General features: G+C 41.5%; 1 protein-coding gene and 1 long non-coding RNA gene across 4 annotated transcripts in view; both read left to right on the top strand.

Moving 5' to 3' along the window:
- Window positions 1-13,823, top strand: part of LOC310767883 — a 936,392-nt gene that overhangs the window by 439,563 nt on the left and 483,006 nt on the right. The window lies entirely within an intron of this gene.
- KPNA6 (karyopherin subunit alpha 6) overlaps window positions 1-13,823 on the top strand; it is a 30,795-nt gene that overhangs the window by 12,615 nt on the left and 4,357 nt on the right. For all 3 annotated transcript variants that reach the window (XM_083625230.1, XM_083625231.1, XM_083625232.1), the window contains exons 2-12: window positions 2,327-2,463; window positions 3,484-3,579; window positions 3,919-4,018; window positions 6,212-6,306; window positions 6,954-7,085; window positions 8,006-8,094; window positions 10,002-10,101; window positions 10,715-10,878; window positions 11,512-11,590; window positions 11,919-12,044; window positions 13,623-13,750. In XM_083625230.1, coding sequence (XP_083481356.1) covers window positions 2,327-2,463; window positions 3,484-3,579; window positions 3,919-4,018; window positions 6,212-6,306; window positions 6,954-7,085; window positions 8,006-8,094; window positions 10,002-10,101; window positions 10,715-10,878; window positions 11,512-11,590; window positions 11,919-12,044; window positions 13,623-13,750 — 1,246 coding nt within the window. The remainder of the gene's footprint in view (window positions 1-2,326; window positions 2,464-3,483; window positions 3,580-3,918; window positions 4,019-6,211; window positions 6,307-6,953; window positions 7,086-8,005; window positions 8,095-10,001; window positions 10,102-10,714; window positions 10,879-11,511; window positions 11,591-11,918; window positions 12,045-13,622; window positions 13,751-13,823) is intronic.

The following is a 13,823-nucleotide window of genomic DNA, read 5'->3' as shown; positions in this document are numbered from 1 at the left end:
CAAAAATATTAGTGAAAAATATGGAAGAAAAAGATAAAGTGAAATTACAAGAAATTGGACTGGAAATTAAAAAGAAAATAAGGTATATTGGAATTAATTTAACAACAAATACTATGGATTTAAGTAATGAGAATTATGGGAAAACATGGAAAGAAATAAAAAATGATTTGCAAGTATGGGGAAAACTAAGTTTATCCTTATTAGGAAAAATATCGGTAATAAAAATGAACATATTACCAAGGATGATGTTTTTATTTCAAAGTATCCCAATACTAGGAGGAGAAAAATGCTTTAATAATTAGAAAAGAGATTTGGCCAAATTCGTGTGGTCAGGAAAAAACCCCGAGAATAAAACATAAAATAATGATAGATAAGAAGGAAAGAGGAGGTTTTGGCCTCCCTGACTTGGAGTTATACCATGATGCAGTGGGTTTGACCTGGTTAAAAGAATGGATTAAACTAGACGATTCGGATATATTGGATTTAGAAGGAGTAGAGACGAGATTTGGATGGCATGCCTATCTAATAGATGAGAAAGTTAAAGTACATAAAGGCTTCCTAGGGCATATAATCAGAAAGTTTATATATAAAATATGGGAGAAATATAAAAGACTCCTAGAGCCAAAAACTCCATGGTGGGCATCGCCGGCAGAAATTGTCGCAGTGAAAAAATGAAATATGAAAGAGAACTGGGCCACTTATAAAACTGTATTAAAGGAAGAAAATGGAGAATTGGAATTAAAGGTTCATATTAGTGATTGGTTCCAATATATTCAAATTAAGTATAGATTAGTGAAAGGCAAAAAGATAGGATTTGAAAAAGAAATTTCTAAATTCGATAAATATTTAATACAAGAAAAAAAATTAAATTATACAATTTGAACTTAGAGAGGGAAACAAAGGGTGAACTGGTTAAAGCATCCATGATTAAATGGGCGCAAGATATTGGGAAAAATATTATGCTTGAACAATGGGGAAAATTGTGGAAAGAAGATATGAAATTCACTACGTGTTGCATATTGAAAGAAAATTACCTTAAAATACAACATAGATGGTATTTAACACCTGAAAGAATAGCCAAATGAATAAAAACTGTGGCAATGTCTGCTGGCGATGCAGCACAGAAAAAGGCACTAAAATGCATATATGGTGGAATTGTTTAAATATCAAACAATTTTGGGAAACTATATATAACAAAATGAAAAAAATGTTTAGATATTCATTTAGGAAAACATCAGAAGGTTTTCTATTGGGAATAGTGCCAGGAAGTTTAAAGGAAGAGGACAAGACATTATATTTATATGCAACAGTAGCCGCAAGGCTATTGATTGGGCAAAATTGGAAAAGTAGTATAATGCTGACAAAAACAGAGTGGCTTGCCAAATTATTAGAGTATTACAATATATCCAAAACAATGGGAGAAATTGGAAGGATCTTAAAAGAGAAGATAGACAAGGACTGGAAGGTGTTTAAAGGATACTTGCAAAATCATATTGAAAAATCAGAACTCCTATTAGAATAAACAAGTTCCGTTATAAATACTGAAATACTAAATAAGATGGATAACAATGTGTAACAGAAAAAGAAGTAGAAAGTTGGTTTATAAAATAAAATAAAATAAAATAAAATAAAACATTTTAAAAAAGAAATCTGAATCCTAGCTGATTCAGTTCCATCAACCCCAGCTCCACCATCAAAGAGAAAGAGTCCTTGAAGCTGTATGTCATCTTGACATTATCTGGCACTTAATTAAATGGACGGTAGTGGGGTGGATTACATGCCGAGAACATCACCTAATCTTCATTCACCCACACATACCATCTGCTAGAAAATAAAATCTGCAGGTTTATATGGCAAAAAAAGAGAAAAATAAAAAGAAATGAACTGCTACTCATTTTCTCTTCTGGGCTCATTGCTCTTAGATATTGTGGTGTGTGTGTGTGTGTGTGTGTGTGTGTGTACACCTTCCTATAGGAGAAATTTTAAAAAAGCTAGAGTTTTGTGGGTGTTTAAGGCATAGGCAGCTGCATATCCTGATTCAGTTCATTGGTCCATCTAGCCCAGTATTGTCTACACTGATTGGCAGCAGTGGTCCAGGGTTTCAAGAAGGAGTCTTTCCCAGCCATGCTTTGGGATAGAGCATAGGGAGCCTTATCCATGCAGTGTCCCGACTCACTTCACGATATATTCCTCATCTGCAAATAGATTGTTGGTACCATTTGGCAAGTGTTGAAAACAGTGCCTACATTTGAGGACTATGCCTGTTTTCTTTTGGTTGCCCAAAGAAATGGAGTAAAAATGACCTCTTCTTTTCTTCCGCTGTTAGAAACCATGGCGAGCCCAGCAAAAGAGAACAATTACAGAATGAAGAGCTACAAAAACAAGGCACTGAACCCCGAGGAGATGCGCCGGAGGAGAGAAGAAGAAGGGATACAGCTACGCAAACAGAAGCGGGAGCAGCAGGTAACTCCTGTGTGGGTGGTGAGCAGGGCATGTAGGTTGACCAGAAATATGGCCCAGGCTGATAGTTTCTACTTCTGGCTGTGCTCTGTGTTTCTAGAGTGTAGGAGACAGATGAGTTTCAGCTTCTTGTGTAAATGATTCTTTGGTCATTGTCATCACTGGCTATGCGGTTCCTAGGCAGCTGGCAGACCAACAAAATGGATAATAAAACATTGGGGCCTGAATTGACCTAACCACTTGACGGCTTAAAGTTGCAGGTAGGTGGGTGGGTTCCAGTTTTAATTAGTGGACACATGCATTACCTGAGGCTGTCTTTGATCTGGTATGCTACCGTAACAGGTAATGAGAGGAAGTACTAGAGAGCCTTTCCTTTTAATAAACAAAACTACTGTTCTTGATCTCCCACTTGTATCTCAAAAATGCCCTTATATGGAGTTTCAGCAAAATGCAAATAAATTAAATTTCTAGACAGTGCCTTTACACAGTGTTCAACAACTTGAACACTGTGTAAGGCACCAGTGTTTCCTGATGAGGAGTTTTGTGGCCCTTGCAATTAGTGTTGTTCTATATCTGTTTCAGAAGATGTGGTTCTGCAAATTGGATTTGGGGAGGGGGCAGCAGGGGAGGGAGGCAAACCACAAATTATACCCCTCATAACTTGTAGATCGTGAGGCTTGAGGAACGAGTAGCAAGCCAGGATGAGCTGTGTCTCTTGCTAAGCTAACTGCAGCTGAAGTAAACAGTGCTTTGGATGATTGGAGAGGGTTGTTTATTGTTGTTTATTGCCAGCAGTGCACACACTCTTCTCCTCTTCAGTCATACTGCACTATTATAGAATTTGTGTCCTACAACTCTGATTTCTTAGAAGTGAAGAATCCTCACAAGAGGATTTCATGACTGATGAATCTTAAATGCTGATGGGAACAAATAGAACCCTGCTTTCAAAGAGTGAATGCTTATGCCCAACATTTGGCATTTTTGTTTGCCATTGATTTGATACATATCCATTTTCTATTTCAGCTCTTTAAACGAAGAAATGTGGAGCTAATTAATGAAGATGCTGCTATGTCTGACAGTCCTCATGTAGACTCATTTGTCAGTTCCACCACAGGTGGGGTAAGTATTCTCAGAAGCTGTGTCATATTCCCATCTAATGGCATTTATTGTGCTTTGGCTTTATACCACTATAATCTTACTAGTACAGAAATGAAGAACTGTTTTAAGTAACTTAATTTACTCTCTGCTGTTCCTTTTTAGTGTTTTTTTTTTTTTTTTGCAGATGTGTAAGATGAGGACCTGGTTTATTAATTAAAAATAAAATAAAAGGGCCTTACAAGATCTAAGCCTGCATGTTCTTAGGTCCAGTTTGGTAGTTTCTCATCTGAAGAACTGTTAGATTTGGGCATTGCTTTGAAGAGCAAGCCTTAGGACTGTTATATATGGGCTTTTTTTCAGGAAGGTGTAATCACAAGGGAGATGGTGGAAATGCTGTTCTCCGAGGACCCTGATCTTCAGCTACTAACTACCCAGCGCTTCAGGAAACTGCTTTCAAAAGGTAAATATAGCTATTTAGAATTTTCTATTGTAAATAGAAATTGTAGGAATGTTGTGTGTATTTTGTTTGTTTGGTTGACCTCAAAATGCTTTAATTGCTTAAATAGTTTGCCAGAAACTTATGAAAAATTCGTAAATGAAAGTGGACTGAATAGGTGAAGTATAATAAGTTAAGAATGGGGATATACAAACATGGGGTTGGAATATTGATAACCTTTCAACCCTGATTGTTCTTGGAATGAGAGATGGTGTTTTTAGATTTTTAAACCATTTCTTGACCCTTTCCAACAGTGCCTATGGATGTATGTGTGCCCTGTTGGCCCTAATTTGAAGAGCTTCTTATGAAGAAAGCAGATCGTTTTAAACCAAACCTGAACATAGGGTTAAATCACATATATACACATAGGGCCTGAACTGGTGCCATAGTGGATCAGTTGATGAAAATGTCAACCTTGTGAGTGGCAGCTGTGAAAAAGTCAAGTTCCATTTTAATGATCCTTAGGAAAGGGATTGAAAATAAAAGTGACAATGTCATAATGCTGTTATACAAATCTTATGGTGTGACTGTACTTGGCATACTGTATACAATTCTGGTTGTCTCACCTTAGAAAGGATATTGTAGAGCTAGAAAAGTTTGCGAAAAGAGCAACCCTGATTTCCAGTGAGGAAAGGTTGCAGCATTTGTGGCTTCTTAATGTAGAGAAAAGATGAGCAAGGAGTGATATGAGAGGTCTGTAGACCTATGCATTGTGTAGAGAAAGTGGGTAGAAAAGTGAGTTTTTTGCTGTCTTTCATAACATTAAAATCTTGACCATTCAATGAAGCTGAATGTTGAATGATTAAGGGGTGTGAGTCATTGAGAGAAAGTACCTATCCACATAGTGCATAATTAAATTGTGGGATCTGTTTCATATCTTGATGGCTTTAAAAGAGGATTAGACAAATTCATGGAGGATAAAACTATGTTCTGTCTCTAGACTACCTCTGTTTATCAGTTCCTGGGAATAGCAAGTGAGGAGAGAGTGCTATTGCACCAGTGTCTTGCTTGCAAGATTCCCATAGGTATTCCACTGCCACTTGGAGAACATGATGCTGGACTATATGGGCTCTTCTGATGTTCTTATGCTATATTCTTAATGCAACGGCCATTTTAATTTAGAATATTAGAGTCTTGAAAATACGGATGGCCTGGTGGTGGTGAGATTTCTGACCTTGAGCTCTATGTTGTCCACCACATGCAGGAGCTAGGTGCTTGTCAATACACAATCTTTCCTTGCCCCAGGTATAGCCTTCATTGAATGCTGAGAACCTCAGCTGTCGGAACAAATATCTTGCCTTCCTGTCAGTGATGGAAACCGATAAAAAGGGCATCTGTGCTTATTGATATTAAATTCTCGAGAATAATCTTTTGGAGAATATTCTCGAATATTCACTATTAATGAGAATATTAGAGAATTTTCATTTAAAATGGAGAATATTCATTTTAATGCATTGAAAATGATATAATACATATGACTTGCTAAAAAAATCTTCCTTAGCACATTATGCTGCTTGCTCTGCCAAAATATCTTATACATTATTTGGTACACTTGCTGATATTTTGAGATCAGTGAACTTGCTACCTTGAATTTGTTCATCTCGTGATAAATGAATGCCATTATACTTGGGATGAAGGATATTTGCAGCAAAGTGAATTGGCTGCAATGCCATTTCTTTTCTTAACTGCCACTTTCAGCTGCTTCTCTTCTTGCTGAAAGACATCACTTTTTCAAAGTGATCTTCTAGTTCTTTAAATGACTCAACCACCCTACTTAACCTTGGCGTGTCTGATTCTAATAATGTTATCCATTTCACTATTGGAGCAATAAGGTCATGAAATTTTAGTACTCTTAGCCAACATACTGCCTCATCTAGTATCAGGGACTGTATACGATTTGATAAAATATCTTCCACTTCTTCTTTTACAGCCAAAGCCTTTAAAGCATACTTTGTGTCCGACAAACTCTTAAGGCAAAACTGAAGAGAGCTGTGGAGAATATTCTCCGGAGAATTTTCTAGCAGAGAATATTCTCACCTCACATCACTATCTGTGCTAACTGCTTACAAACTACGTGCCTAAGTGCTATTTTAGCATACCACTGGTGTCGTGGAGAAAAAAGTATGTGTTAACAGTAGTCTTTCCCCCTCTGTTTAGAGCCCAATCCTCCAATAGATGAAGTGATCAATACTCAGGGTGTGGTGGACAGGTTTGTGGAGTTCCTCAAAAAAAGTGAAAACTGCACATTGCAGGTAAGTGAGAATGAGATTCCTTTGCATTTGGTGTTCAGTGCTATCAACAAGGTTGTCATCTGTTTCTCTGGAAATTAAATTGGCCCCCTTGTCACTCTTAGTGTTTGTGCCTTTGCATGGGGTTGTTTGTGACAGTAGCCACGACTGTGGTCTGACTTCCTTCCCACCAAACGTTAAGCGTCCGCCCACAAACCTATAACATAAAAGCTCACTTACATGATGTGATGATGTCCATAGACTTTGGTTCTGTTGTTTGACTACCTTTCATTTCCCCCACGGTCCCAGACACAGCATCAATCTGGGGCATGTTGGGGAAAAGAAAACGGAGGCTGTGCTCTCTCAAATTAAAGTTAATTAAAATTTAAAAAGTTAAGAGTGATGCTTTAGATTTTGTGGCGTGTGAATTGTAATACAATAAAATACAAAATTAGAAATAACAGAAGCAATAAAAAAGACAATTAAAAATCACTCAGCATCTCGCACAGCTCATTGCAATTTCTCTAACAGGCAGAAAAACCATTAAGTGGTCCACTATGTCCCTTAATGATTTTCAAGTGTCTGGGGTGGGAAGTTTGGGGGCCACTGCTCTGTTGAACAGTGTACTTCTGTTGGAGGCTTTCTTTAATTGGTTGCTTGTTACTTTTCAGTTTGAAGCTGCATGGGCATTAACAAACATTGCCTCGGGCACTTCACTACAAACCAAAATAGTAATAGAAGCTGGAGCAGTTCCGATCTTCATTGAATTGTTGAGCTCTGATTTTGAAGATGTCCAAGAGCAGGTAAGGTGTTTTCAGGGAGAGCTTTTGGCTTAGCTGTGGGAGAGCAGTTCCAAATAATTTCTTTGTTGCAAAGCTTTTATATGATAGAAAAACTGGCTGTTTCCTGTTGCTTGTGAAGCCCCTACCCTGCCTCTTCAGTCATTGACAAAGCTGCAGTGATGTCACAGAAAGCTCAAGGACTGTCTTTCCCTGTATGAACTGACCCAGACCCTGCAGTCAATATCTGATATCATTCTTCATGTGCACCCTCCACGGGAAGCCCAGAGACTGGCAACACAAGAATGGGACTTTTCTGTGGTGGCTCCCCATTTGTGGAATGCTTTTTCCAGGGAGGCTTGCCAGGTGCCTTAGTTACATATCATTAGCATTCCTTTTCAACCAGGCCTTGGGCTGTTAATCAATCTATGGCCTTTTAATGCGGTGTGTGTTTGTGTGTGTGTAAACTGCCTTGTGGTCTCTTGACGAAGGGTGGTATATAAATTTAATAAATAGTAATAACAAAAGCATCCTGACTGCTCAGAGCAGTGGGCAGGGCCTGTGGTGGCATTAGTGCTTTGTAGGCATGCTCAAGAGCAGTTGGCAAGAACGGGAATGGGGCAGCAAGGGAACATAGGAGCTTGAATCACTGTGGGTCAATGATTCAAAGTAGGGAGAGCAAGATCAGAATGCTAGGGATGCATTTTACACTGATTTCAACCAAACATTTGGCAGTAGCTCCCTACAGCAGTTAACAGCTGCCCACATTGGTGTGTGCAGAAACTCTCAGGAAAAAAAGCTTTGCTACGTTTTAATTGCAAAAATGACAAATAGCTGAAAGTTGCCACAAGTTATTGGATTCTTTGAGGGGGGCCAGGGATTCCTGCTCCACCATTCCCTCTCCATTCAATGACTGAGTGCTGAAGCTCCTGTTCTTCTTCCAGGCTGTTTGGGCACTGGGGAACATTGCTGGAGACAGTTCTGCCTGCCGTGATTACGTCCTCAACTGTGGCATCCTCCCTCCCTTGTTGTTGTGAGTAGCTGTTGCATGAAACTCCGACTTCGGGTGCTCCTTGGCAATGCGTGTGTGCGTGTGTTCCTTTGTTTCCATTCTACAGCCATGGACGTAAATATTTTGTTAGGTGGCATGAAACTGCCCTGGGAAGACCCAGTGGGATTTTTCTCTTAGAATCATAGAATCATAGAGTTGGAAGAGACCACAAGGGCCATCGAGTCCAACCCCCTGCCAAGCAGGAAACACCATCAGAGCACTCCTGACATATGGTTGTCAAGCCTCTGCTTAAAGACCTCCAAAGAAGGAGACTCCACCACACTCCTTGGCAGCAAATTCCACTGTTGAACAGCTCTTACTGTCAGGAAGTTCTTCCTGATGTTTAGGTGGGATCAAATTGAGTAGGATCAAATTGATCACCATATTTGGAGTCTGGAGGAGACTTCTCCCCAGACCAGACTGGCTAGAGGTCCAGGATGGAGACTCATTTTTCTTAGTAACACGCAGCTTATCACTCCAATAACTTTAAACAAGCCTGTAGGTATTTTTGGTGTGACCCACCTTGTGAGGGCCAGATTGCAAGAAGCCCATGGTGGTTTAGCATGATGCTAGTGATGTGGCTCACCTGAGGAGGGATGCGTGGGAAAGATCTCTGCTCAGGGAAGAATGTGCAAGGCCTTCCTTCCTTCCTGATAATGAAGGAAGATGGAATGGTGGATGAAGATCAGAACGTGGATGAGAGCCAGTTTTATATTGTGAACCGCCCTGAGCTCTAAGGGTGGTATACAATTTTTTAAAATGAATGAATGAATGACTGGATAGATTGGTTAAGACTAGGACCTGGGAGACAAGGTTTCAAACCCCCACTCATCCCTCAGTGACCTTGGGTCATTCACACTCTTGGCCTAACCTATCTCACAGAGCTCTTATGAGACTAAAATGGGGGAGGAGGAAAACTTTATATGCCACCTTGAGCTCCTTGAAGGAAAGGTGGGATATAAATGTAATAAACAAGCATGTTTAGTTGAGCAACAGAGAGGCTAAGACATTCAGGTTTCCACTTGGTCATTTAAATTTGCTAGGTGACATAAGAGCAGTCCTACTGGATCAAGCCAAACACATCTCCAGTGTTCTGTTCTCACAATGATCATCCAGATGCTTATGGGAAGCCCTCAGCCAGAACAGACCATGATCCAGTTCTCTCAGCCTAAGCAATCTCTCCTAAGTCATGGTTGGGGAATCTCCAGCCCATGGGACAAATGTGGCCTGGCACAGTTTGCAGTTTGGCTCGCAAGATGGTCCTCCCTCCCCCCACTCCCAAATCTTGCTTATTTGCCCCCCACCTGATGTCACATATGATGCTGGTGTGGGGCAGATAGAGATGTGGCTGGATCTGCTGTGTGGTAGACTTTACTGCGGGGAACTCAATCACATAGCTGGTCCCTGCAGAAAGCAGCTTTGCCAGCCCTGTGCTCAGCACTTTGCAAAGCCCCTTGCACTGCAGTTCCCAAGTGTTTGACAGCTAGCTAGCTGCAAGATAGTTGGGTGGGATAGCCCACCTGTCAATCACAAATAGGATACCCCACATAAGCTGCCCTGAGTAGGTGGGAGAAAAGGCAGGATAAAACTTGATGTTGCGGAATAAGATGTATCTTGAAAGTGTTCATGGTGGCATCATAGGCATTTTGGGTTGAGGTAACCCAGCTTTCCTTTAAACAGACCAGAAAGGTCTGGGTGTGTTTCAGATTCTCCTTTTCTACTTTTGCAGTTCAGCTTGAATTCAAGCTGTCACTGAAAGGAAAAGGACTTAAGGATTAGAAGAGTTTTAACTGATAAAAATCATGACTGTAAGAACAAACAATTGTAATCTCTAGATTTATATTTAGCAATGTAATATTTATATAAAGTATAATTTGCCTGTTTTCCAGACTCCTCACAAAATCCACCAGGTTGACAATGACACGAAATGCTGTCTGGGCCTTGTCAAACTTGTGCAGAGGGAAAAACCCACCCCCTGAATTTGAGAAGGTGAGATGTAAAAGTGTGGCCTCTGCCCTGGCACCTTCCACAGAGTGATGTCATAGAACTCTAGACTATACCATTTGAAGTAGATGCCCACAACCACACTCCACCCACATGCTTCATATTTTGTAATGTGTGGGGCCAAAATGTCTAACCCTGTAGTAGTAAGAAACTACTACATCTGGAAGAAAGTTCCAGGGTTGGCCCTTGGCAAAAATATCCACTACTAACCCTGGGTTGTGTGTGAAGTAATAGCCAGAAATAGCCCACCATGAGCTTCTTCTACATGGACATCCCATTGTGACGCTGCTGTGCTCTCCAGTAAGCAGAGTGATTGTGAGCAACAGCCCCAAGCCAGGGTAAGGGAAATGAAGGGGGGAGGGTTTGTAGCTTGGGCCATTGGTTCAAACAATCCCTCCCTGCCTTCCCAAAATGGATTTTTATGTTATGAGTCAAGTTGGACAAGAGTTTGGTCTTGCAATTGACAGGCATTCAGGCATTCTCCTTCAATGCTTGCAACTTGTCCTGGTCCCCAACCCCAATTTGTCATGGGCTTATTTGTCATTCTGCCTCTCTTGGGATCTTACTATCTTTCCCTTACGATTGTGCTTCTTGGTAGGTGTCATCGTGTTTGCCAGTCTTGTCACGCTTACTCTTCAGCAGTGACTCAGACTTGCTGGCGGATGCATGCTGGGCCCTATCCTACCTGTCGGATGGCCCCAATGAGAAAATCCAGGCTGTAATAGATTCAGGGGTGTGTCGGCGACTGGTGGAACTGCTGATGTAAGTGTCCAGCCTCTGAAGGATATTGGTGTGTGTGTGTGTGTGTGTGTGTGTGTGTGTGTGTGTGTAATGGCAGAGTTGCCTCCCCTCTCTAGCTGGGATTAATAGGAGGACATATCTCTTACATGGCAGGGATATGTGTGTCACAATTTTAGTCACATGTTGGCCTGAGAGAAATGTTGGCACCCTTTGGAAGTTTTACAAAAGCAGCATATGGAATTAATATTGACCATTATTATGGCTAGAGTGGCTTCCATTCATCAGAAGGGGGATAATGTTAATGTACATTATAGGTACTGAGACCTTCTGACATAGGAAGCATGGAATGGCAGCAGCCCCTGCATATGTGTGTGTGCATACACTGGATTTAAAATGGAAGAAATAGGTGGGATAATGTGAACAGCACCATAATTTTTCTTTGGTTGTTTTTTTTTTACACACAATTAAGTGGTGCATAAATCTTACGAAATAAATAAAATAAAGTAGATCTCTTAAGCAGGGCAGAAGTACCACACTCAAAATGGTAGAGCATAGCCAGTGCCAAGAGGAGTGAAGCATTGAGATAGGGATTCGGGTGTTCCTTCTGCTGGGTACTAAGGTGGGCATCTTTTCCTTTTCTTCTTCTCCTGGCAGGCACAGTGATTACAAGGTGGCCTCCCCAGCTTTGCGAGCTGTTGGCAACATTGTGACGGGGGATGATATCCAGACCCAGGTGACGTTGGGAATAAGAGTTAAATTGGGCCGTCCCAAATTCAGGATATGGGAACCTACAACCACTGCAGAGGCCTGATTCTGGAAGCTGCATTTCTGTTAGGCTTTTGGGAGAAGATGTGAAAGTGTCATCAAAGCAAACACTGGCTTCATTTGGGGGCAGGGGGGTGGGATTTGCAATCATACAGGGAAAGCCGGATTGTTTCTTGCCACTGTGAATTGTAACAAAAACAGAGACTTTTCAGGATAGCTAGAGAGCAAGAGCTTGGTGCTCTTTTGGGTAGGAGCAGCTCTCTCTAACAAGTGCCTCTTCAACTTCCCCTTTTCAGGTGATCCTGAATTGCTCAGCTTTGCCTTGTCTCCTTCATCTACTCAGCAGCTCCAAAGAGTCTATCCGGAAAGAAGCTTGCTGGACGATCTCCAACGTCACAGCGGGGAACAGTGCTCAGATACAGGTACAGCTTGCTTTGACTCAAAGGGCAGCAGACCTTTTGGGTCTTGTACTCTGGTAATGTAATGGGAGAGACTGCATGGGAGGGGCATACATAATTGGCTATTTCTCAAGCAGTCTCCCTGTTGGGTACCTGGGTGCTGATGCAATAACAGTGCCAGCACTGCATTTATGGTCAGCCCTTGGGGCAAGGGGATCCTCTCCTCCTTGTTGCCACTACTGCTTGTTCACCTACCTGTTTCAGGGAGAGGGTGTACAGGTGGCAGTGGCGAGGTGGATCAGGGCCAGAAGGCTGTAGCAGTTGACAGCAGGCCACTGCTGGAGTATTGACCTTAGCAGGTGCCTGAGAAAACTAGCCCTGAGGTGTGGCAGCCATACTGCTATGGTACTTTATGGTACAAGCCTGGGGATACTGCAGGGAGGGGAAAGCTGTTCAGTGGGAGATTTATATTAATCTTGCTCCTACAACTTTTACAAATTGTAAGGATGGAACTAAGTAGGCAGTTTCTTTCTGCTAAAGCAAAAATACTTTGGAATGTGAAAGCTTCTTCAAAAGAATGAAATTCTTCTGGATTATGCAGATGTACAAGCCTGCCTGCCTGCTTTTGGATTGCATCTCCTAAGTAGAAGTGTTCTGAGACTTGTTCTCCTTGAATAATACTGCAGAAATAATAGTAGTCAAAGCAAACAAAATGCTGTTTGCTGCATGGCTCGGACAATGACTGATGTTCATATGGAATTGTAGCATTTTTTGAAGGTAGCAAATGATTTCTACAGCAATCACCTGCAGCAGGATCTGTTTTTCCCCTCAGAACATATACTCCCCAAATTGCATCTTAATTCATTTGAGATACCCGGAAACCTTCCATCACATGCTTTCCCGATCATTTGACCTGAAACCAAATGCTCCTTTTTAAAAGATGGGTTTGCAAAGCCTGTAGCAGATATTGAATAGCTACCTTCTGAGTCAAGTGTGGGGAACTTGGTGCTTTCCAGATGTTGGTGAAGTACAATTCCCATCCCTAGCCATGGGCCATGTTTACTGGGGCTGATGGGGGATGTAGTTCAGCAATATCTGGAGGTTCCCCACACACCAGCTCAAAGTATTAAAGCCCCCAAAACTTAATGAAATGACATCTGAGGTTCTCCAGAATTTCTTGCCAGCTAGAATTTTTGAAAGCCTGAATCTAAAGAGGTGTGGGACTTGTTTGTTGAGTGCCAGCGAGAACCTAATTTTCTGAAACAGCCCCAGCTCCCTTTCCATCCTCCCTTCCTTTGCCATGTGGCAAACTGCTGTTGGAAACTCCTCTTACTTTCCAACAGTAGCTAGTGATAACTGCACAAAGGGCAGTGGTTTAAAGAAAGTTATCTTGACAACACTGCCAGGCTGCTATAAGGAAAGCTTTGCCTGAGCCTAAGCAAATCTAGGGAAGAGAAATCAGCCAGAATCCAGTTTGGGGAGAGTGAGCCCATAGAAAGGGAAGCTGATGGAATGATTGAACTGCCCCATCAATACGGATGGCAGGAGTTCCTTTTTGCAGGAGAAGGACTCACTGTTCTCTTTTTCACATTCCCCCTGCAGGCAGTCATAGATGCCAACATTTTCCCAGTGCTGATCGAGATCTTGCAGAAGGCTGAATTTCGCACAAGAAAAGAAGCTGCTTGGGCAATCACAAATGCAACATCGGGAGGAACCCCAGAGCAGATCAAGTAGGTTGAGGCTGTTCTCATTTTGCAAAGTCTTTCCAGTTGGCTCCCCTCTCTCTTTGTATCACAGTGTTTT

This window comes from Podarcis filfolensis (assembly GCF_964270895.1).
Source record: "Podarcis filfolensis genome assembly, chromosome: 8".
Classification (NCBI taxonomy): Eukaryota; Metazoa; Chordata; class Lepidosauria; order Squamata; family Lacertidae; genus Podarcis; species Podarcis filfolensis.
This window is presented reverse-complemented; position numbering and strand designations above follow the sequence as displayed.